Genomic DNA, 23,934 nt, shown 5'->3' with positions numbered 1-23,934 from the left:
GTCAGAAAATAACTATAAATACCAATGTAGTCTACACTTACGCCGCTGAAATAACAGGCCCCAACTACTACTTACACTGAGACATAAAAAGCGCAGAGAAGAATGCTTGCAGAAGAGGACATATCCGGCCAGCGAGGACGTGTTATAACAAAATCAAACTGAACATTTTTCAGGTGTGCAGATTAAAAATGACAAGTAGTAAGATGTAGACTGAAGCATGACCTCCACACCTGTGATTTCTGACCTTGTTAACTCCTGTCAGACCCTTCCAGTTCATACAAAGATACGAAAACCCCTTACCTATATCACTGTTTTGACAGCAGCTCCCTTCAAACCTTTACCCCTGTCCTCTGCCACAGAGACACCTGCACTCGGCTGAGCTTGCCAACCCTCTCAGCAGCAACGCAGTTCCCACCTCACCAGCCACCCTCGCCGTGCAGTGCTGCGGCACCTCATCTTGCCCATGAAGCTCCAACACGTGCCCCATGGCTGCCTGGGCTCCTGTCTTGCAGCCCCACATATGCCTTCCCTGTGCTCCAGCCTACACTGAGGACCACTCCTTTTGGTTCTTCACAAGGATAAGTATGTACTGTCAATGCCAGAGCAGAATATAGCTTTCCTATTTATGGAAGAAATGAACTTGCTATGGTAGTGTTAATTCAGTGAAGCATAGCCAGGCTCAGTGACTCTCATGTCCCCTACAGCCGAACTCATCGGAGGGAAGACTACAATGCCTTTTCTTTTGAAAAGCACCTAGTGATTGATCAACAGCTCCTGGAGTAAAGGCAAATATGTAAAAAGCATTGCCACACACAAGACAACACTCAAATGCCCTTCCAGCACTACTGTCCTCACCCAGAAGCACTGGCTAAACTTTACCTTTGCTGAAATGCAGGGTGCAGGAGGAAGAGGCTCAGTGATCGTCAGGAGTTACCAGGGTGCACAAGGAAAAGGCTCAGTTCAGCAACTCCTCTCCATCACACATGGAGTACCACCAACACACAGCATCATCAGAAGGGCAGGGAACAAGGAGGAACACAATCCCCTTCTGTACCCCAGACACATAAAAAGCCCAGGGAGTCTCCAATGATCAGGGTGTAAGGTTTTACATTTAATTTTTTTTTTTCCTTTTAAATCAGGGCAAGCAGACTGCCTGCAGAGAGCACCCTTTCAGCCAGCAGAAGCAGCTAGGTATGTCTACCTAGTTGCCAATTTAGTATTATGAAACGCCTCTACAAAAACATGCCCATTTAAGCAGGACTAACACAATCCTGGAGGCTTCACTTTCCATCTCTTTCATGCATGTGTTTCATGCATCTTTATTTATTTATAATAAATAAATAATCTTTATTTATTTACAGTAAAAACCTTATCTAGTCCAAAATTCAATTTGTTTCAAAGGGTTTTAAAAATCTGCATTTTCTTCAGTAATAGCTCACTGACAAACTTGAAGCTACCATTAGCAAGACAAAACTCTGGTTTTTTGAGAATCATCATGAGAAGTGACCCTCAAAATGCAGAGTTATTGTCGGAAGACCAGTTCTACGAGTGGTATTTAACAGGACATGAAACTAAAACCAGGCACTCACACTGCATATGTGAAGTAGATAGAAAAATGCGAAGCATGTAAAAGTTTTGTAACCTCTATTCCACATCATGAAAAATTACAACTGGGTAGTTTCAAAACGTATCTTCAGTCATGCTCAATGCAGAGCAAAGTGTAGTTACTATATTGCCATACCAGAAAACATATTTACATATGCAGAACAACAGGGGAGATCTTGCAGCTATCATTTTTAAGAAAAACAAACAACACTACTCATGTGTGGACTTTATCACAACTCCTTTTCACAAAAACATTGACAGAGAATTCCAACACACAAACAGTTTAAATGAACTCATTACAGAACACTGATAGATGTGCAACATTTGTAATACTCCTTCAACATGCACATAGCACTCTTACAAAGCACCATTTCTTCTAAAACATATAATAGATGCACTGGTGACAGTTGAAGTATAAAAATAAACACAATCACTCTGTTAAAAAATTAGTGCAAAAGTTTTTTTTTTCTCATTTGAAAATGTTTGTTATTTTTTCCAGATTTGTTTAATAGTATTATTCTCTTACAAAAACTGAGAAGTCCTGCACAATTCCAATTCCATCTCTGCTCATTCTGAATTGCATGACTTAGCTGACGTCCTAGTATTCCCCAACCTTTGACCAAGAGCTCTTAAACTCTATTTAAACTGAATTACACAATGTTTAAAAAAATAAATCTAGTATTTCTAGCTCTGTTCTAAGGTTATTAAATGTTTCCGTTACTCTCCATGGTCTCAATACCTTGTGTTTTATTGAGAGTGACCCATTTACAATCATTTCTAATAGGCGAGATATATCCATCTTAACTCATTATTTGCATCATTAAATAAAAAGTCCTAGCTTTTTTAAAGAACAACAGAGCACAGCATTCCTAGAGCAACGAATTATAATTCAGTCTGAAGCAGAACTACACTTCTCTCGTATTTCGAAAAAAAGTTGAAAAATGTTTTCAACCGTCAGAGAACTGTTCAGTTAAAGGCTGCTTTAAACTTCATAATCCGGAAGTGTTGTAAGAGTCCCTTTTCTTCCAACAACTCGTCAATGAAAGACTGACATCCAGTCCTATCAGTCATTTAAAGAATGTGTGCAAAACTAATTTAATTGGAATATTCTATGAAGCAGTTAATTTTACCAAGATCTCAGACATTGAAACAATGCTTCCTGTTAAAGGGACACCTGCGCTAACCAGTGTTCAAGGGCTCGCGTTAAGCTGATTAAACTATAAAGTAATGTTCCCCCAAATCTTATTCCAAGAGATTTTCTCATACATGTTTTTTTCTTAAAACAAAGATTATATTGCAAATCTGAAAGTCAGTGCATTTTTTGCACTGGGGGGTGGGGTTGGGTTTGGGTTTTTTTTCATACATTATGGGAGAAGGTCCCTTTAACGAGGAAGGAGACAGGAATCACTTAATCAGGATGTGGGAATGGAATCTGTACCTATGGGTAAATGGCAATGCGTTCTGGGTTGGTTCAGCCCTTGGTTCTGAGTTCTGCGTCACTTCTGGCGTCGCTCTCTCATCATCTGTCCCATTAATACTTTCCGGCGTTAAAGGAGACTGAATATCCCCACCAGCTGATTCCTTAAGTAAAACAAACAACACATTAAAATTACAAAGTGACCTGCTCAGGAAGGCTATGTGCATATAAGCACTAACATTAATTCTTAAATGATACACAAATTTTAGGTAGAATTAATGTCAGGCTCAGATTTCCAGCATCCCTCATGGTCATATTTCATCACGTGTGTTTAATTTAGAAGTATATTACCATAAGATTCACATTATCTTGTACAAAACACAACTGACCTATGAATTATTTGCAAGTATCCAGCCTCCTGCTTATTACAGACCTCTCTCCCTTACCTGGTACTACATTCAGCTCTCATCCTGCTACACAATGGGTAACTATTGACACCCAGGATTCTTGTCTCTTACTTTATATTCTAACACTGTGAAACAAACAATTCTGATATTTGTTTCAAAATCTAGCTTTCATATAGTTTATTAACCAAAGTGAACAGTGGAAGGGCCATCGGTGGTGTGTTCACAGTTTCACCTATGAGCCGTCTGTGAAGAACACTTGTTCAGCAGAGTCCTTGCAAAACTTTCGTAGGCACATTAGCCTGGCCTAGCTCTTGCTGGTCATGGTATTATCTGGGAGGGAGAATACTACAGCTACACCCAGGCAGCTTCCGCTACCAATGTGTAACAGCTGCTGTTCACTGACACCTGAAAAACTTCATGGCTGCTTCCCAGCAGAAGGCACCGGTGTGGTTTTAATCACCCTTCATCACACCAACATGTACATTTGTGTTTTGGCCAACAAACACCATTTGCTAATTTCTAGTCACCAAAAAGTACTTTTTTTATATAAAGCACACCCTTGTAGCCCACATCCTAAGGCTATTATAGGCTTTTCAGTCCCTGTATGTGGTTTAATTCTAGTATTTTCCTTCCTATTATATTCTTTTTCAAGTAATTATTTTTGCAGGAGATAAGCACGTCGTATAAGCTAAGTAGTAGCTCCTCTCGATTTTAAAATGTCTTAGTTGGCTTTTAGTAACCAAGCGGTAACATTTAACTCTAAGATAGAAGAGTTTCATCAATGGAGTTCAATGGATGTCATGGAGGGGTGTCTATACAGCAGAGGACCGGTTGAATTACAGTATTTCCAAAAGCTAAGCATCTCCTATGGCCACACAGCCTTCTACCATCTGCGTGGGGAACAGATAAACCTGCTATTTAATGTTATTAAACTGAAGCACAAGCACAGTCTCTGGAAGGCCAGCAGCTCTTCTTCCCAGCTCTTTGATGCTCTGCATAGGAAGCTGAAGAACAGCAATCTCAGAAGGAATTGCAAAGTATCTGAAGATGGTCATGATCTTGCAAGATCAGGGTTTAATTCTGAGCCTCCAATTGAAGCCTTCAACTCGTTTACAAGGATAAGGCTTTTTGAAAGCCAGTATTGAATCTGATCCTCCATTTATAGGAATTGTTGTCTTTGACTTTGAGACTTAACTAGGTGAAAAACTCAGTTCTTTTAAATAAAGAAAGATCTGGCTGTCATCATCACCTTCCACACCTTTCTGGTGTCCCTTAACCAATGTTTCCATTGCACTTTAAGTTACATTAAGCATTTGCAGCACAACTGTCAAAATTTTGCTTTCATTCTGCCATATTTCTCACATAGTGAGAGAGAGATGTCTCACTCTACACTTGAATTAGTGGGTGATAGAACATTTTAATACTGACTTCAAGTTCTATTATATTTACCATTTATCAAGTTATACAATGCACATGCACCAGTGTCTCCATTCCACACCTTCTTATTAAATGCCTACTTGATTAAAAAGCAGAAATAATTAGCTTACACTGATTTAATTCCACAGATACAAACTTACTTATAATATAAATGTAATTTTTTTATTATATGAATGCAAACTGTTACCTACTTTCAGGAAGAATCTTGTTATTCAAGATTTTATATTCAAAACTATTATTTTAAGTGTTAATACTTTAAAAGTCAAAATTAAATCTTGATTTCTACAGAACAATTTTACTGAACTGAAACTGAATTGAAATTAAGTGTGAAAGGAGAGCAGAGTTGGCAAGATAAACAGGTAAATTAATTATTTTATACAAATTATATGGTTCTGTCTATTATTATCCTCTGATTTGATAAACAGTTTCCACTGACATTAAATGAAAGCCTTTATGGACCCAAGAGTTTCTCCTTTATTTCCTCCTCTTCCCAAACTGCACTAGATATTCTAAAAAATACACCCTACAATACCACACCCTACAAAATCTGGATGGCTTATATCTTTAAACTAAAATTCCTACAACACTATTATTAGATACATAAAGCCAGAGCCTACATATTAAAATGTTTTAAGTGTGAATGCATAAAAATTATTTCAGTAGAATAGAAACAAATGTGCAAGTTCCATCTAGGCTTATTTTTCAGTAAAGCACTTTCATAGACTTCTAATGTGAATGAAATTCAAGGGACCAAAATTAATGCAGACAAACATTACAGTCTTTGTAATACCTAAAGGTTCACTGCCTTCATGAGGGGCTGATTTTGTACGTACAAGAGAAGCATCAGATTCTAGTATGTATTTCTTCCACCAATAATACAGGTTAATCAGTGCTCTTACACACTCACAACTACCCCTGCCTGATAAATAATTTGTTTGCAGCCAACTATAATGAAGCTGGCTATGAATAAAGCACCAAAGACAACAGAAAAAGCCACTTACACTCAACAAAATTTTTATGAATGTTTACAAATAATATGTTTCCATGTTATATTAATCGGAGAGAGTAAAAGAATTTTAGAAACATTTTTGTGAGATGTTCATATGTAATGAAGTTTTTATTCCATGCCATTATAGCTTCACACATCCACTCCAGACTTTACAGAGTTGGGGAAGAAACTGCGGTCAGCTTAAAAAGAGATTTTCACCCTTCCCTTCCAGCTGGGAGAGCAAGTTAACTTAGTTCTAACATTCAACTGTATAGATACTATATGGAAAAAACAGTGCTTAAATTGAGAATGCCAAGTCTTCCTGTAGATCCATGACATATTTTAAGGCCTGATATTTCCCACTCATGACAGCTACAAATAGGTGTTTCACGCATTTGAGAAGAAAGGATTAACAGCTCTGCTGTGGTATAAAACCACTACTGTATCATATATCGGTTTCTGGAGGATACTGAACTTTAAGTCACTCGCCGGTCCTGGACTTAAACGTGGACTGAGGATTACTATTTTTCTACATGACATGTAAATGTGAGAGTCTGACTCAGGTATATTTTGCTATTCAAGAGTTTGTTAGATCTGCACTGTCTAAGGGAGCTCTGGTCCTCCTAATGTGTATGCAGAACTCCGGTGATGCCAAGCAGTATAAAAATGACAGTGCCTACAGTATATAAACTGAACATAACAGAGGGGAATTAATCAAAAGATGCCTTAAATTTCAAAATCAAATTCAAATTCAAAAATAAACAAAACACATGCACTCACAAAAGAGTCTTTAAACTAAAACAAACAGACTTCACAGCACAGATCAAGCCACCTTTTAATGGTGACTAAATACGGAACAGAAGAAAAGGAGGAGTAGGTGGTTCTAAAATCATGAACAAACCAAACCAATTCCAGCTTGGTTTCTTATTAAGTATTAAACTGGTTTCCCATTAAGTATTCCATACCCTTCCCTGGCATTGCTGTTTTTCATAGTGCTTCTCTGTTCAGGACTGACTGGCAATGGCATAAGTCTGCCAGCTACTTAATTCAGATACCACAACACATGTGAAACATTTGTTCCAGTATAGAAATTCACATAACATCCCAGAAAGTTACTTTTTTCACAAGCTTTGTAAGTAAATTTTGTACTTCTACAAAGAACAAGCCAACAGGTGATAAACCATGACCATTTTGCCAAAACCAATCCATTCCTTGCACTAAAAAATGTTGTGATTCTAAAACTTCTCAGGCAATAGCTATTCCCAATAGTCTGCATAGGAGGGGCTCAGAATCACAGACAAGACTATTTTTAGTAAACTACTCACCAATTTCAGAAATTAACAGAGGTCTTAATCTGAAATGACCAGGGTCAAAAGAAGTAGATTCTGAGGACAGATTCTTGGTTAGAGAAAAAGAAGAACTGAGGTTCAGATTCCAGTTGGTTGTAAGACTGATGGGGTGAGACTGCTAACCCCACAAACTGCTCTATTTGGTTCTATACTTGAACCTAATTAAGGTTAGTTTAAAAAAAAAAAGGGGGGGGAGGGTGGAGACACAGTTTTCAGGCTATTGCTTCATGCAGATTCGTGAACTCCAGATCAAAGTGTTGCTCTTTCAGTGCACAGGCAAGCTTGTAATTGAAAATAGACCACGTATGGCTTGTCACTGTAAAATCCGTGAGTTTTTGACATGAGCAAAATAATTCCCTATATGAAAAGACGGGTCTGGGAAATAGGAGGTGGCACAGCAGGGGAGCCAGTATTTTAGTTTTATATAAACAAGATAAGAGCACTGCAATGCTTTACTATCTAAGGCTGAGTTAAAGGGACACCAGATGGGGTACTTGTGTGCACAGGTGGTCTTAGAAGTACCAAAATAGACAACTTCTTTCTAGACCGAAGCCCCCAGACATTCCAGATATAGGTAAAGTGTGTATTATTATATGAATCCATCTTAATACAGATGGGTTGAAAGTACAAGTTGTCTGACACAGAAACAATGCTTTCCTCTTCATTTCAGGAAAGCACCGTGCACTCGGTGGGACTTACACATAACAAAGCAGCATCTGTCTTGTAATTTGTTCGTCCAGGTCACTGTCTTCCTCTGGACAAGTTAAGTTCTTTTTACAGTAAGGTAAATGGTGATTTTATATATTACCTGATATTCTGGGAAATTAAAGCAAAGCCTGCTGGTAAATAGGAAGAGAACAGGCAGTATTATAGAAACAGCAGGAATGCAGAGTTTAAAATTAGCAGCAGCATAGCTTAGGGGAAAAGGAACTCCTGCTATTAAGTAATTGCAAATTGGACTATGTATTGTTTTCTTTCTACTACATGTTTCACACACACACACAAAAAAGCCAAAGAGTACATGCCATCAGATGAAACAGTATATCCAAAAAATACTCAACATGGAACTACTACTTCCTGGCCATTGAGGCACTTTTGTGGTGGAACTACCTAGCCAAATAGTATCAACACTTTGCTAAAGCTCGTAACACCTTAGAGAAGCAACCTAACTTCAGTGGTTTTTAGGTAAGATTGTTCTTAAGTTTTAACATGGCTAACTCTGGTAAGTACTTGAACTACAAATACATATTCTATTTCTGAGATATTTCTGTTGTTACCTCGTTTTCTATTTCTCCTTAGTTTCACAAGAAGTTTTTGCAGGACATTCAGAATTGAAACTCACACATACCAGTAGTATTTGCAGGGTTACATCAAACAACAGTGAACAGCAAATACCTTGTGCAGGGTTTTGTTACGCTAGTTATAGATAGATATTTTAATAAAGATTCAATCTGTAGGAACATACTGAATGCAGAAAAAAGCACACGTACTTTTTCTGTTTTAGAATTGTGTAGCAGAGAGAGTAGGCAATGTACCATTACCTGGTACTTTAATTTACTGGTAAATAATAAGGGCATTTTTTAAAGCAGTACCAAGAGAAATGTAACATTTTATTTAAGTTTGACATGTATATTTTCCAGTTTTGATATGCAGTATCTTCCTACCTATCATTAATTTAATGCAGAAGGATATCTGCAAGTCCAAGTCAGCAGAGGGATTGACACTTGTAGCTAACTGGGTTACCGTTAGAGAGCTCACTACTCACACGCTACCTCCCAATGCCTTTCCTGTCAAAGCTTCCTGAAAAAGCCAGGTTCCTGCAAAGTCTGGACTGGCCACTGAAAATACCTCCTTCCTCTTTTACTCTCCCTCTCTGCAAAGGATCACTTTGCAAAAGGGAAAGAAGAGCTGTAAAGTGATTGAGAAAGGCAACACTTGAATTATTTGCCTTGCAGCCACTTTTTGGCAGATGATCAAAATGACAGCAAGTGCTCCTTCAAACGTCTCTAGGGTCCCACCTTCGCTCCCCACTACCAAGCACCCATCTTCCCCCCAGTTATAAATCTCTTTGAATGAGCCCCAGCACCATGGAAGTGCTGCAGTTTGCCATGAAGCCATCACTTCTCATCTGCTCCAAACTCTGAAGTTCCTGATTCAACTCCCTTCCCTCTGGGGAACTAATGAGATGCATTAAGTATGTGAAGACTATTATGCTGATGTGTCAGCACTTGCACTAACTGTATCTTTCAGAATAATACGCTAACTTATCAACACAGCAAAAAGCCAAGAGATGAAAAGTAAGGCCTGAATATGAAATTATTCCTAAGTGTGCAGTAATTAAATTGTAGCTCTCAACGTGCATTATAGAATCGCTCAAGGTAACACTTCTGTAACTGCCTACAGTACAAAATGTTAGGTTCCAAGTATAAAAGGAAATCTGTACAGGGAAATGAACAATATTAACAGCTCATATAGTTTAAGAGAAAGCTTTAACTCTGGACAGCTGCTAGACGAAAGCATCTTGTCTCTGAGTGAGTAGTTCAAATTTATGTCCAAACCAAGTAAGTCGTCACTCTATTCGACAGTGTCAGATTTAACTTCTGAGTCCAGACTATTAATCAACATGTCAAAAGAGAAGCAGAGTAATTGTTTTGCCTATAATATTGAGTAACCAGAGGCCTGGCTGAAGCACTTCACTGTTTCTAAAGCCAAGTGTATATTAGGTTATAATATTGAAATATCTACTTCCATTATGTCTGTGTTTATTTATGGAATTTATCAGAAATTTAGAGACAGTCAAGAAAATGAATAAAAAAAGACTGCCTTATTTTTCTCCTGTTACAGCAGAGCAAGCGGTTTCCTGTTAATAGCAAAAGCCAACCTAGCACTTGGGCAAAGTGCCTACTGGGAAAACAACATGAGGTTGGTTCATTGTGTACATTCTTGTGGTTTCCACTGACTTCTCTTCGAAGGACACACGATGTAGCTTTCTGGTGGCAATAAAACTATTCATACAGCATGTTGCACACTGCCTGCCATCCTTGTTCCATCAAAGATCAGGAGCATTTTACAGTGCAAAATACCCAAGAGATGCACTGATTCAATGAATGAAGACTCCCCAGAAAAAAGACTCAGCTGCATTAATCCTACTCAACTCAGGAACCCCTGCTGTAGTTTTAAAGCTGCTTCATCCTCCAAGAGAAGGAATTACCTTTGTCTTCACTATTGCTTAAAACAAAGCAAATAGCTACACACAGAGCCAGAAACACTGGGCGGGGGAGGGCGGGACTGGAAGGGCATAAAAGCCTCGTGCAATTTCTTTTTTCAAAGCAAATTCGAAGTATTCATTTTCAAGTAAATTAATTTTAGGCATGACTAATGTAAATGTGACTATATCAATTTATCCTCCTGTTAGGCCTATATTAACCCAGTTCACGTTTTGAGATACCTTTTATAAACTCTTCTTTTACATCACGGCTAACTGTAATAAAACTCCAGAACCAGCATGTGAATCTGTCATCTTCCTTCAACACATTTCATAAGTGAATACTACACAGTAGGAAATAAGTAAAAAAAGTTTGCTGTTTTAACTTTGATTTTAGTTGTAATGATTCTTCTATGAAAGTCCTTTACAGTGCACCGCCTTAAGTTTCATAGATACAGTAAGAAAAACCACAAAAGGTGTTTATTATAGATTTACTTACATAACTATTCACCATGTTTACTCATTTTCTGGGGAAAGCTCAAAGAAAGGAATGGGAATAAACAAAAGGCCAATTTTATTTCAAAGCAAGTCCCTTTGACACTTCTGTAGTGTATGTTAAATGTATTCTTAGACTTCTTGACACTTCTAGCTGACTGTTGAGAGGATTCAGGGTAACTTGGAAGTACCCGATTCATTTTTAATACATGTGTGTTTAAGATACAATACAGTAAGTAGCACAGATATAAAGTACTAGGCTTGCATCAGGCAGTAAGACTCACTTGAGAGGGTGTACTTGTTAGCTCCATCTTTTCTTGGGATTTTTCCTTCGCTAGTCGTGCAGCTTCTTTGAATTCCTGAAATTTTTCAGCAAACTGAAGGTACATATGTTTTAAAAAAAAAAGGAAAAAGAGAAAGAGTAGGCGTGAAGTAGTACATTACATGCAGAACAGAATGCTGTACTTAACATTTTACAAAGTCAAATTCTGTCAATAGAATTTTTAAATTTTTCTCTTTATTAGATACTTATTTAAGCGAGTTACACAGTGATATACATTTCAGTACCTTTCAGACATAACGTATGCTGTTCATATGTCAGGAAAATTATGATGCAACAAAGTTCGATCTGTTCCTGATAGGGTTAAAAAACCTCACCTCAGAGATGGCTAATAATAGTGACAAGCTGCCTTACACAGCTGCTTTCAGAGTCAGGTTTTACTCTCCTCCTGACAACAAACGATCTGGTTCTGAAGCCTACTGTGGTCACTATTAGCCTAGAGCTTTCAATGGGCTTCATTCTTTCATGACTGAAACAATACTGATTTCTTCCCAAATTTTAACAGCATTTATAATTTCAATAGCTAATTAGGAAAGCAGCAGTGGGAATATTGAGTCAAGTTCATTTCTTGATTGTTCATTGACATCAATCAAGTCAAAGAACAAATTCATTGAACTAAACATTGCATATACTGAACACTAAATTCAAGAATTGCACATTGAACTGCCATACGAAGCTTGATTTGTATGCTACAAGTACCTCTTCCAGAAAATAGCTAAAGCAGCAATTTAGAAATACATGCACCCTTAAATTTGAGAGATTAAATCAATTTATTAAGAATAGGACCTAGTTTCTCTGACTAGAGAAAAATTTGGCTTCATAGATCTCAGCTTGACACGACACTAATTGCTATACTAGCCAAGCATTTGTTTTTGTTTCCTACTACTTTTATACAGAACATTATCTTATTAAAATCATCTTAAGACTGAAATGATTCTACAAAAACATTGGAAGCTTCACCAATAGCTTCTAAATCTCTCCGGCAGCAGCATACAAAGAAATTGTTTTGCACTGCATGTATTTAGAAGGGACGAAGGCTACCCTTTGTGTGACACAATCTCCTCAACTATTTTCAATCAGAACTTCACCTGCTATGCAAGACCTAAAAAACCTTACTGTCTTTAAACTACTTCTCCTGGTAGGCTATTAGTATTTGAGGAAATACCATTCTTTTCCACTTGTATCCTATATTCCACCTGTCAGGTTATTTAAAAGCATACGTTTCCTGAATATAGAAGGAGACAAAAGATACCACCCTAAAAGTCTAATCCAGCATCAAAAAACGTCTCAGAACAGATGATAAAATCGGCAACAGATCACCAGAACTAGATGATACTTATTTAAGACTTGTACATAGACCTCAAAATCTGATGGGTAACCTATTATTTAAATCAGCTTTAAGACCAAAGGATTGGTAAATGGAAAACATGATGCTGAGGTTTAGAATAAATGGCTGAAGACATACAAGGCAGTAAATATGATCTTCTGTATCACAGTGGTAGAAACTGTAAAAAAATATGTAAGAGAGAAATAGATAACATTCTAAGAAAGAGCCAACAAGACTAATGTAGTGGAAATTTTCACAGATTTACTAGAATTCCTTGAGATAGTCAGGTGATGGGTAACAGCAATCTCTTGATAAAATTCCTGAATAATAAAGATGAGATCTCATGGTATGAATGGAAAGGTTCTCTGGAGGATCAATATTTTAAGGAAAAGATGAGAAATTGTGCAGGGAGAGTACAAGAGGCTCTTACAAGTATCTGTGGTGGCACTTTTGCCAGTTAGCATACTCTTAAGTTATATGGAATAAATCAGGTCAACTAATTCAAAGGGGTAAGACAGACAGCAAACCTGAAAAGGAGTATTTCTTCTCGTACATCAGGATACTATCAAAAGCAAAGAATTATATTCTGAATGAGAAAGTAATCTCTTTTTTTTCTGAAAATCATGGGACATTCTATTCCTCCTACTGCAGCAGCATGAGGGACTCTGCTAGCAAATCCTGATCCTGTGAAAGGAATATTCTTCAACACAGGAATCATCTTTCAGGTATCACTGACTTCTGATGGAACAACCTTGAGGTGAATTTGTGGTCTAACGTATTGAGCAAAGGTCTAATGAAGATAAATAAATGTTTAATTAATTTTCTTCTATACTGTTTGTATGTGAAGTTGATTAGAGTGCCATTATTATTCTATCAGATATTCTCACCCCGCTAATTCTCAGTCAGAATAATTGTACAGAAAGAGGTTACCGCTATTGCACTCTACCCTAGTCATTAGTTTAGGAGGACAAAGGCACAGGAACCAAAAACGAATAGTCCTAAAGTCAAGCATGTACTATAAGCTAAGCAGACAATGATCTGAGAATAAATAGTTTATTCTTATCTGCTCTGATTATTTGCTTCATTAACTTGTTGAAATCAGTCATAGACTAGATGAAGTTTTTTTGTCGTTGCAGGCTGTCTTTTGCTCCCTGGAACTTGAAGTATTTCACTGGGGCCTAGAGACGCTACCGCAAAACAAATTACATACAACAGGGCTGTTCACTTAAGGACTTTGATAAATCAAATACAGAAGACGTTCCAGAATCAATTTTTAAGGCAACTTCTAGAAGCAACCTGTTTCTGAACAAATCCATTAATACAGTTTATTTGTTAGCCCTATTACTAAAATCCAGTAGTACCTTGAGTCCTAAATTAGATTTCATGTCCTACAGTGCTAGGGGTACCAAAGAGTGCTCTGGTAAACTTGACTACAATGCCAGTGCACAGAAGTGAGAGTTAGTAATCTGAGCAGACAGACAAGAAAGAGAATATAGATGTGATTTCTCTAAAGCTACACAACAGATCCAGGGTTTCTAATTCAGCTTTTCTGATTCCAAGACCAACATATCTACCAACTCCAGCGACTGAATAGACTATAATCTAAAGAAAAGTTTCCTTTCCCCCATCAAATAAAGTTTTACCTTTATGAATTTTAGTAGCAATGATCAGCAATTTCAACTCACATGAATATCAGTTTGATAATTAAGATATAACACAACAGGAACAGTTTGCTGAAAAGGTCCTGAAGATTCATCACCATAAGCTTCAGAAAAGGTCTGTCACTTGGTATTTTTCTCAACAGATTTACATATTCTTCGTATAACACAGCAATCTGAGTAACTGCTGATCAAACACATACTTAAGACAAAATATCTACTGTAGCTTTTCAGATTTTTTCAACAGCAATATAAAGTTTTAAGCCAAGGGCATACTTAAAACTCTTAGCCAACTGTTTGAGGTCAGTGGAAGAATGGGATTGAAACAACTGTCATTAAGAAGGAAGTAAGTACCACATGGGGAGAGCAAGAAAAGAGTCAAGAATAGGACAGATAAAAAACCCAAAATATTTTCACTGGCAAGGATAACCTAGTATTTAAAGTCTGGCAAACAGCGTGCATGACTACAGCATGATACTTTGCCTCCAAAGAAGCATTCTGTGATTAAGAAAAACAAGATAGTCCATGAGAGAGGTAAACTAAATTAGCATTTATACTAAATCCATTGAAATATTAAGAAAGGTTATTACCATGTTGGTAAGCAAGTGCCTCCAGGACACACACACCAATTTAAGTAAGTGACAAAGTTTCCAAGTTCACTGAAGCAATGATAGATGCACAAACACACATGCAAAGTTAGTACCATTCAGAATTTCCTGTGTTTGTGTTGCTTCATGGAAATGAAAGCTATCTGGCTATGAAAGGAAGAAATCTTACAAGTTTAACACTTGTCCAAATAAAGCAGAGGTACTGGTTCTCATTTTAATGGTTTTCTAACAGGCCCATGTCCTTGGATAGCGACAATTACTTTCTCAAAAGGGCTGGTATCTTTTTTTTTTTTTAAAATAACAAGCCAATCATTATTCCTTACTTAAACATGTACTATACACTCCTTTTATTGCACTTGGGTTTCCAGATCTTTTGTATCCTTCAAAGATGAAAATTCTCTGCTTAATGTAGAGACATGTTCTTAAACTGAACTGAAATTCCTCATCTGGAGAAAAATGACACTGGCTTGTACAGGTTCCTGGTGCTCAGAGGAACTATACCATCACTTTGAGAAACGGGTTACTGCTTTCCTCAGAATAAGGTGTAGTTGCCTCCTGCACAAGTAGACCAGAAAAAAAACCTCACGTATGGCACAGAGCTTCTTTAGTAAACAAACTTCTGTATTCCAACAAGAAAATGTAGTTTTCTTTTACACTGAATATATTTCCCACTAGCTTTACTTTAAGCCTGCAGACACTGAAATATCTGTAATTTGATGCAATACATAGTAGAAAAGTGAAAGTGAATGTGGCTTAAAAGACAAAAATGCATCTGAAGACTACCAACAATTTTTTTTCTAGGAGATCTAAATACAGAAGAAACACTAAATTGTCCACTCCTTTAAATTCTATCATGGAAAACTGTAATGGGAGAGCAACTTTAAAAAAAGAGAAACCTAACAAATGAACAATTAGAAAGCGTTAACAACATATACTGTGATAGCGTAAATCTCCCTCCTTTCTTCCATCAGTTAAAAGAAAACTTGCAGGTATCACACTTTGTCTTGTCTTTTTACATTATAAGGATTGATACAGAACATTTTTTTGTAAATTATTTTTAAATAACAACAGCAGTGAGCACTGAGTCAAGAGACAAGAAGCAGGAATCAAATAGTCTTAAGCCACTTGACTAGCTGAATAGTTGCCACTGTCATACTTACTTTTGAAAGGTGATGTTCAGATGAAAATCCCAAGCCATAGACTGTATTCGCCCTGCTGTCTGCCCACTGGCCAAACTTCTGGGATGTTTTAGTAAATGTCATGTTGGGGGTGATAGTGCTATTTATTATTGCCTGAAAAAAAGTAATAGTTGTAAAAAAGGGGTTTTATGGTTTTGATTTTTTTTTTGAAGACTACTCATAATTGAAAATGCCAATATTGTAGTCAAGTATCTGTGTACACTGAATGAGAGACAATGGGAACTAGGGAACAGTTTTCTAATTCAATCACAGCTAAAATTACAAAAGCATATTTCCGCATACATTCTCTAAAAGGAGCAAAAGCTGGGGGGGGCACCTGTTTGCAATTGCAAGCAGTCATTTAATAATTAGCAAGTCTAAAAAAAGTCCTTTAAAGTATCTGCATAGGCTAATGAGATCAGAACAGAAGAACTAGCAAAGTCCTTTTTTGTCTCACAAGTGTATTTCTTTGTCCCCTAAGGCAACACCTCTCAAGCTCCACTGTAAGCTTCACTGTTGCATTACCCCCACCCCTGTTGCATATGTGGTTCTCACTGGAAAACATGTAATAAAACAAGAATCACAATTTCTTTTTAAGTTTCTGTATTACAAGAATCTCTTTTTCCTTTATACACACACAAGGAGGCTTAACAGTGACAGGGTCATACTCCAACTACAGAAGAAGAGCTACTCTTAGAATAATTTTTCTTCTCTAGTTCTTGTTATATACAGGATGGAAGAAGAACATCCTCCAGCATACAACTTCTGCTAATGTAAACAAAAAATGCAACTATTAGATGATATGCTGGTTCCACTAAAAGCAACTAAAGTGTTACCATGGATTTCAACAGTATTTCCATCACATTAAAGTTTGTCTAACATATTCTAAATCTGCGATGTGGAACTGTCCAGCTGACTTAAAGTATGTCAGGATAAAGTCTTATAGTGACACCAATGGGTTCCATTTAACTAAAAAACTGATGGTTAGCACAGTCTATAACCAGCCAACGTGAACGAGAAAGACTAGCCATAAACCCAAAGATATGTGTATTTGAAGTGAAATGCAGGCATGCTTTCTCATCTGTCTGGCACTACTAAGAGTTTCAGCCACATTTGTAAAATAATTCACAGCCCTTTTCATGAATTACGGGTGCTTTGTAACACCCACGTGAAAGAGAATGTCCTTAAAACTTCCCAGAAAATAGCACACACTGTGAGCAGAACAATTCAGCAAGAATCTTTCTTATATGCCAGTTACTGTGCTCCAAAAGTTATGGTCAATATGTGTCCTACTGCAATTGTCTTAATCTATCGAGTTGGGAATCTTTTGAACATCAGTGTGCACATTTCCTGCTTCCATGAAACCATAACCCCTGCCTTACCCCTGGCAGGTTAATGCCAGTGATTACTGAAGAATCCTAGAGCAGCAACAAAATCCACAGAGTCCAAGCCATCTTCTCTGTCGTAAACAACAAAATCTTTCTTTTATTCTTTGAATAGCAGGAACTGTACAGATGTGTAGAGAATAACAGTATTTTCTCAGGATGGTGACAGTGAGAAACGTCAACATCAGAGAGACCAAGTGCTGCTCTCCCAAGCCCGAGGTCTTCTAGAAGTCAAAATCAGTCTATACTACTTGTGTGAGATGGCCTTCTGGGTGGATGTTAAAATGAGTAGTCATGGAGTTTACTTAGCACCCTTTGCTTTTGCTGAGATTTGGGTAGCACTGGTGCACAGCTACCATCAACATAAAATTTTCTCTGAATTCTACAGGGCAAGCTTGAAAAACTTACAGCTGAGGGGCCAGCTAAGCCCACAAACAGCTCCCATGTGCATATGGTGATTCTCAGATGAAGTGGCAGAGAGGAGTATCGCAAGAAAGTTCAGAAGAACACATTGTATTGCAACATGTAGAAAGACAAGCAAAGATACTGCAGCACAGATGAATTTAACAAAACTGGCATCTTCTGCAGTAGCTTTGGCAGCTCCACTATACTCGCATTAAATTAGAAGAACAAATCTGGGTGTAGCTGAGGATATCAAACCGGCAGTTCTCTCTTATGACTGTTGCCTCAAAATGCAAGTTTTGGCTACCATTGTGAACAACTCCTGGAAAATTTTGGACTGCCTGAAAGCTTATATTTGAACCAACAAGCCTCATCAGGTCAAGGGCAGGATTTTCTGTGTGATCAGAGATTGCAGAATCATCTCCAGCATTAACTGTCCACAAAATGTCTCCTCAGATTTTCAGATAAGAGAAGCTGGTCAGTGAAGTCACTGTAATTCAAACATCGTTCTCCTTTCTTTAGGCATAAGGTTCAGAGCCCACATAAAGCCAGCAGGCTTGCACTTGCACTATGGCCTTCAACTGACCTCATAGAAAACATCTGTCCATGCCACACAGGACAGAAGGGACAGTATGAGACAGGGAGGTGGACTTCTTGGAAAGGTGGTTTTCTGGAGCTCTTTTTTTCTTGTATGCTTCTTGTCTTCTTGTGCAGTGTTAGTGCTTGGAAGCCCACTTTTGAAATAACCTGGTGGAAGCCCAGAACAGAGCTGTTCACTTAATGCTCAATCTCTCCTGCTGTGGAAGCTGTCAACAGTAATATGTTTGAAATTAAATATCCTGGGGACAGTGTAGAAAAGAGTCTTCCTCCCAACTCAAGCTCTAGCTACGTTGTCTAGCTTGCTTAAGCCTTAGTTCCATCCATTGCTTGATTAATTTGAACTTATATCACAGATTTGAGAGTGTGCGTATTATGTTATCTTCCTCAATGCAGAAGATGACTCTGAAGACAGGGACGTATGACCTCCAAGCAACAGGTTTAAAGCCTGCAGGACTGGCATTTGCTGCAGTGACAGTGGCATATCTGGTTGCAAATTAACCCAGCAAAAAGCCTTGGAGAAACCAACCAGTTTTTAGCTGAGACTGCTCACTGCTTCAGCTGACCACGTGGCTGGCTGCACAAGAGAACCCAGAACAGGCTGCCGGGACCAGAATGGGCTATCTGTTTTGACAGCAGTCTGCATTTAGGCTGGGTTACAGTCACTGTCAAATTACTTCCTTGCAAGGGAGAAAGGTAGGAAGAAACTTTTTAAAAAATAATTGTATTGAGAAAGAGTTGCTGTGATTCTTCCCTTTATGTTCCAGCAGAGAAAAATGAGGCGGCTCCACTCCAGTGGACAGTATTAGTCCAAAGACAGCAAGTTTCTCACTGGGAAGACTACATTCAGATTCCAGTGATAAAAAAAAAAGTCTCCTTTCATTAGATTTACCAATTATACAAAGAAATCAAGGCTTTCAATCCTCTCTGAATTAAAAGCATTAGTATGCTAGATCTCTCATATGCTAAATTAATTATGCTTTTAAAAAGTGCAATGCTAGAGCAAACTACAGATACAGTCGGTGTCAGCCACTTCTGGAAAATACTAGATATGAATCCTTCATGTCTTCAGCTTAAGAAAAATATTTATTTTTTAAATTAGAATTTATAACTAAATCTGTCTTGTCTACTCAAATAGGTACCGCTTTAACTGCTCTCCTCTACGCCAGATTTCACTGTAGAGTTACCAGTATAACAAGTGTCAAATATTTCATCAACTTTTAAGAATGTTGTTAGTATAAATGTACAAGAGTATCTTAAAAACAGAACATAGTCAATCTGACAGGCAGTCATTTAGCTTTTGAAGAAAACTGATTTTGTTATCTTTAGATTTTGTCGGAATAATAAAATAGCTTTCATGGTTTCCTTTCATATTAGTTTAGCTATGAGAAAATAGGGCATGTGTCTTAGCTGTTCATTTTACTGACTGCAAAACCAACAGCTGCAAGATATACAGCAGTGGTCAAATATAATTTTAACTTCTGCTAAAACTGATGGCAATAATAATTAAGACACACAGTATTTTTTAACTTCTTCAAAGGAAGATCACTGAAGAGCTGTGCTTACAGGCCTTACTTAAAACTTGTATTTAGCATTAAACAGGTTTATCACTTTAATGTGTGACTAGTTTATTTTATAACAGTCATTAAAATGTAAAGATCATCTATTGCAGTAACACTGATGGGAGACTTGACTCAGAAATAATATATACAAGGCTCATAGAACCTGAAGACTGGAAAACCACTCTTTTCCACAGTCTTCTCTTGGTTTAGATGAGCACAAATTATTAGGGCTTTTTTTGTATCTTGCATCTGTGAAAAAATTATCAGAGAATTAACTAGTACTGCAGGAACCACATTACTTGATCTCCTTTCTTTTCTCAGTGACTGCCAGAGATTGAACGGAAAAGACAGCAGGATCCTGGGAATAATCCTAGTGTCTGCCTGCAGTGTTACTGGAGAAATAATGGAGGCTTCCTTCCGTCACCTAGGAGAAAGAAGTACTAAAACATATTTTTCCAAGGAGCTGTGAAATTACTATATAATTAATGAGAACTGAAAGCCTTAGCAACAACTGCTCAGCGTTGTCATGTCATATTGCATAAGAAATTTTATGTTTCAGGCTTTCTCTTGTCTTAGAGTGGTAGGAGAAAAAGGTCACATAAAAGATATTTACTCAAGAGGTAACAGAAACCAGCCTCGAGTTCTATCAGAGTATTTGCATCAGCATCTCCCTGCCATGGGCATCAGGGATCCAGATACTGTACGTGACTATAAAATATGGCCTGCACACTGCATACTTCATGGTCCTAGAACATCTTCTGGAGTCAAGTTAGAGGGAGATGCATCGTTTCTTGTGCAATGTATTTTAAGAGGAGACTGTAGCTTCAGAAAACAACATTACACAGAATGCATTAAAAATAAGCAGAACTTGCTCCTATAGGAGCTATCTCAGCTGAATCTGGCTCATAGACTCATTGATATGGAATAAGGAAAAAACCCCTCTCTCGCAAAATACAAAGACCCCCACAAGCAAATTCAAGCAGGAATCGGCAATGTACAACAGCATCCCTCAGAGGTGAATGAAGATCACGTCTTAAAAACGCCCTTTATTTCCAAGAAGAAAGATATAATGACTTTCAGACAATCAGTAAGAAAGTTAAATTTTATCCAGAAATCCTACTGAAAGCCACTGACCTAAAGAGAGGGAAGGGTGTGGGACAGAAATAGGATTATCACTCAAATCTAAATTATATCTCTCTCAGACTTTCCTTACTGCAGTCTAAGCGAACATACGTGTGAATTGCCAACACTTACTGACCTACTGCTCAGCACCTGAGCCACTGGGCAGCCACATGCACGTCATTCTCTCCACCATACAAACCCACAGGGTGCTGTAAACCCCACCAGCACCAAGGTATACTATAAAACCTGGTTGGATCTATTCCCTCCGAGAGAGGGGCATGACAGCTTCAAAAGCAGTATGGTTCAACAAGTGGTTTTGGCCACTGGCAACATGTGTTTTTGAGACATTTTCAATGTAAAATGTGGTTTTAAAAAAAAAACCACAAAATCATCTTTATTCAGTTTCATTTCAAAACTTAAAATGGGAAAATTAAATTGCACAGCTTTTTCTCCTTTGCAAATTTAACTCTCCTGCCTGACCAATCAACAATATAAGGCATTGCAAGTTCAGCTGCCAGTAGTTACTGACACCCAGCTGTATGCCACATAGCAGAGACACTATCTGGATGCACTCCATACTTAAGAATATTTTATATTTATATTTAGCCCTTTGTACATACGATATTGTATATATGCAGACATGTTAAAAAAGATGGGGCTTTAATTAAAAATAAAAAAATTCTCTGGGAATTATGCTGAAAACCTCCTTAAAATTCTTCCATGGATCCCCCTCCTATTCACCTGTGTATGTTACAGAGCAGTGTTGGGATTCCTAAAACAATGGGTCTTTCTTAATCGTGATTGGGATCCTAGATCTTAGTCAGACATCTAACACTTGGATGAAAACTTTATTAGGATTGCAGCAATCACACAGAGAGTAAATAAAAGTCATAGATTGCATTATCAATATACCTTGCCAATAGTACTGCAAATGTAAAGGAAATGCTGCAGTAGACAAAAGAACAAATAAATAGATGAACAACTGCTTGACAATTTAACTCAGAAGCCACTTTGCAGGAGTTGCAGCTTTGGACAAAGGCAAAGGAACCCCAGTGGATACCAGAATAAGGATTTTGTAAACTGCGCAGATCAGTTAAGGTGCTACAGATTACGACTGGTAGTCTTGATTTCATACAGCATCTAGTTCCAATCCCAAAGACTTTATTTATAAACAGTCACACAAAAGGTATTTTAATTATTTGACAGAACTAAAAGAATCATTTGAAGGAAGGTTGGGAAGGGAAGAAACAAAGTAAGACTTAAAGTTGGAAAAATTCTGGTAGGCTTTGATACCAGAGTCTCAATCACTTAAAGTAGTATCATACAGAGATCTTTGACTATGAGATCTATTTCTATATACTACTTTATGATAGAAATTCTCCTTCCTCACTTAAAATAGCAATACTCTGGATATTTTTAAAAAATGCAGAGTGATATTTTTCAGCTTTCAATAAACAGCCACAAAATCTCTGTGAATACTGCTGTGCTCTCACAAAGTATTTCAGTTCCAACCATCATGAACTGATGCATCTCCAGAAGTTGCAAATGAAAGTCTCTTGAAAGGATTACAACTTTTAGTTACACTCTGTATATCTTTAATGTCCTTATTGCAATTTTCTGATATGCTGTTTGTAAAGTTACTGTTTTTATACCCACTGGGGGTAAAATGTAAGGAACAGTCAAGTATTTTCTCCACATCAAATTAATTTCTTAGACAAGGTTTCTTACAACAGCAGCTCAACACATTATCCTTTCTAATTAAAAAAAAAAAAAAGAAAAAGAAAAACAACCCCAAAAAACCCCAAACCAATTGACTTTTGATGAAAGCTTACCATGGAAAGCTTTATTAGGAGGGAATCCTCACATTCTCTACAGCAAAAATTGGAAGATTACGTAACAAAGGATTTACTAAGTGATTATGGGCACTGAACAGATGTCCTTCATAATGCTGAAGCCAATGGTACTGACAGAACATTGAAGGCAGAGATGAAAACAGGTTATTGTAACCCTATTTGTACTTTTTAGTGCATCTCACAGGGAAAGTCTTTTTAGCCTGCTCCTAATATTAACTAAGTAACAGGTCATCCCTTAAATTCAGCAATAGATTTACCAAAGTAAATATGAGCACTTGGAAAACAGCATTTTTGAATAAACACTTAAAACATGTAAGGAAGCATTTAAAGCATGTAATGAAGCAATGTTACCATTTTAACATGTCAGTAATCTGTTACTCAGATAATGACAAAAGCATCTGAGAAGATACATGAAGGACATCAGACTAGAAAATAAATACAAAAATTGATGAAGCAAGCATGTTTTCTGAAATAAAACTTACCTTTGAGCCATCCAAACTGATTATCCTGTAGACATTTCTTGTGCTGTCATAGAAGTAGGACACAGTAACAGCATGCTTGCTGGTGGGAACCCAGTTCTTCTTAGTGTTTGGGTCAATCTGGAAGACGTGAGCTCGGGTGCTGAAGATGGGTTGTTCCCTGAAGGACAGAGAGCAAAAGTCATGAATCTAACTTGTACATAATATCAAGTTATCTGCCAGTTGTGCCCACTGGGATGTACACATTTCATTCTGCATGATAAATTTTTCCTAAGAACTTCTGTATGTGTTGCTACATAGAGCAGGTAAGTGCATTAATATACATATGCAAGCAAAATGCAAGCCTTCTAAGGCAAAAATCAGCACCCAGCTGTAGAGTCAGATAAAGACAGACATCTCTAATATAGATTCAGCCCTGTCTCATCATCTCCCCAGCCCTCACTCTCCACCTATCCCTTTAAACTAACTGGCATTAATACATGTGTAACTTCATCTCATTACGCTCCACACTGCAGAACTT

General features: G+C 37.5%; 1 protein-coding gene across 1 annotated transcript in view; it reads right to left on the bottom strand.

The window, feature by feature from the left end:
- Positions 1-23,934, bottom strand: part of HOMER1 (homer scaffold protein 1) — a 93,216-nt gene that overhangs the window by 44,137 nt on the left and 25,145 nt on the right. Inside the window, exons 2-5 of the mRNA XM_076362109.1 lie at positions 23,418-23,574; positions 15,997-16,128; positions 11,188-11,280; positions 3,044-3,186 (exon numbers count right to left, since the gene is read on the bottom strand). Coding sequence (XP_076218224.1) covers positions 3,044-3,186; positions 11,188-11,280; positions 15,997-16,128; positions 23,418-23,574 — 525 coding nt within the window. The remainder of the gene's footprint in view (positions 1-3,043; positions 3,187-11,187; positions 11,281-15,996; positions 16,129-23,417; positions 23,575-23,934) is intronic.

Source organism: Aptenodytes patagonicus, chromosome Z (assembly GCF_965638725.1).
Source record: "Aptenodytes patagonicus chromosome Z, bAptPat1.pri.cur, whole genome shotgun sequence".
In the NCBI taxonomy this organism is placed as follows: domain Eukaryota; kingdom Metazoa; phylum Chordata; class Aves; order Sphenisciformes; family Spheniscidae; genus Aptenodytes; species Aptenodytes patagonicus.
This window is presented reverse-complemented; position numbering and strand designations above follow the sequence as displayed.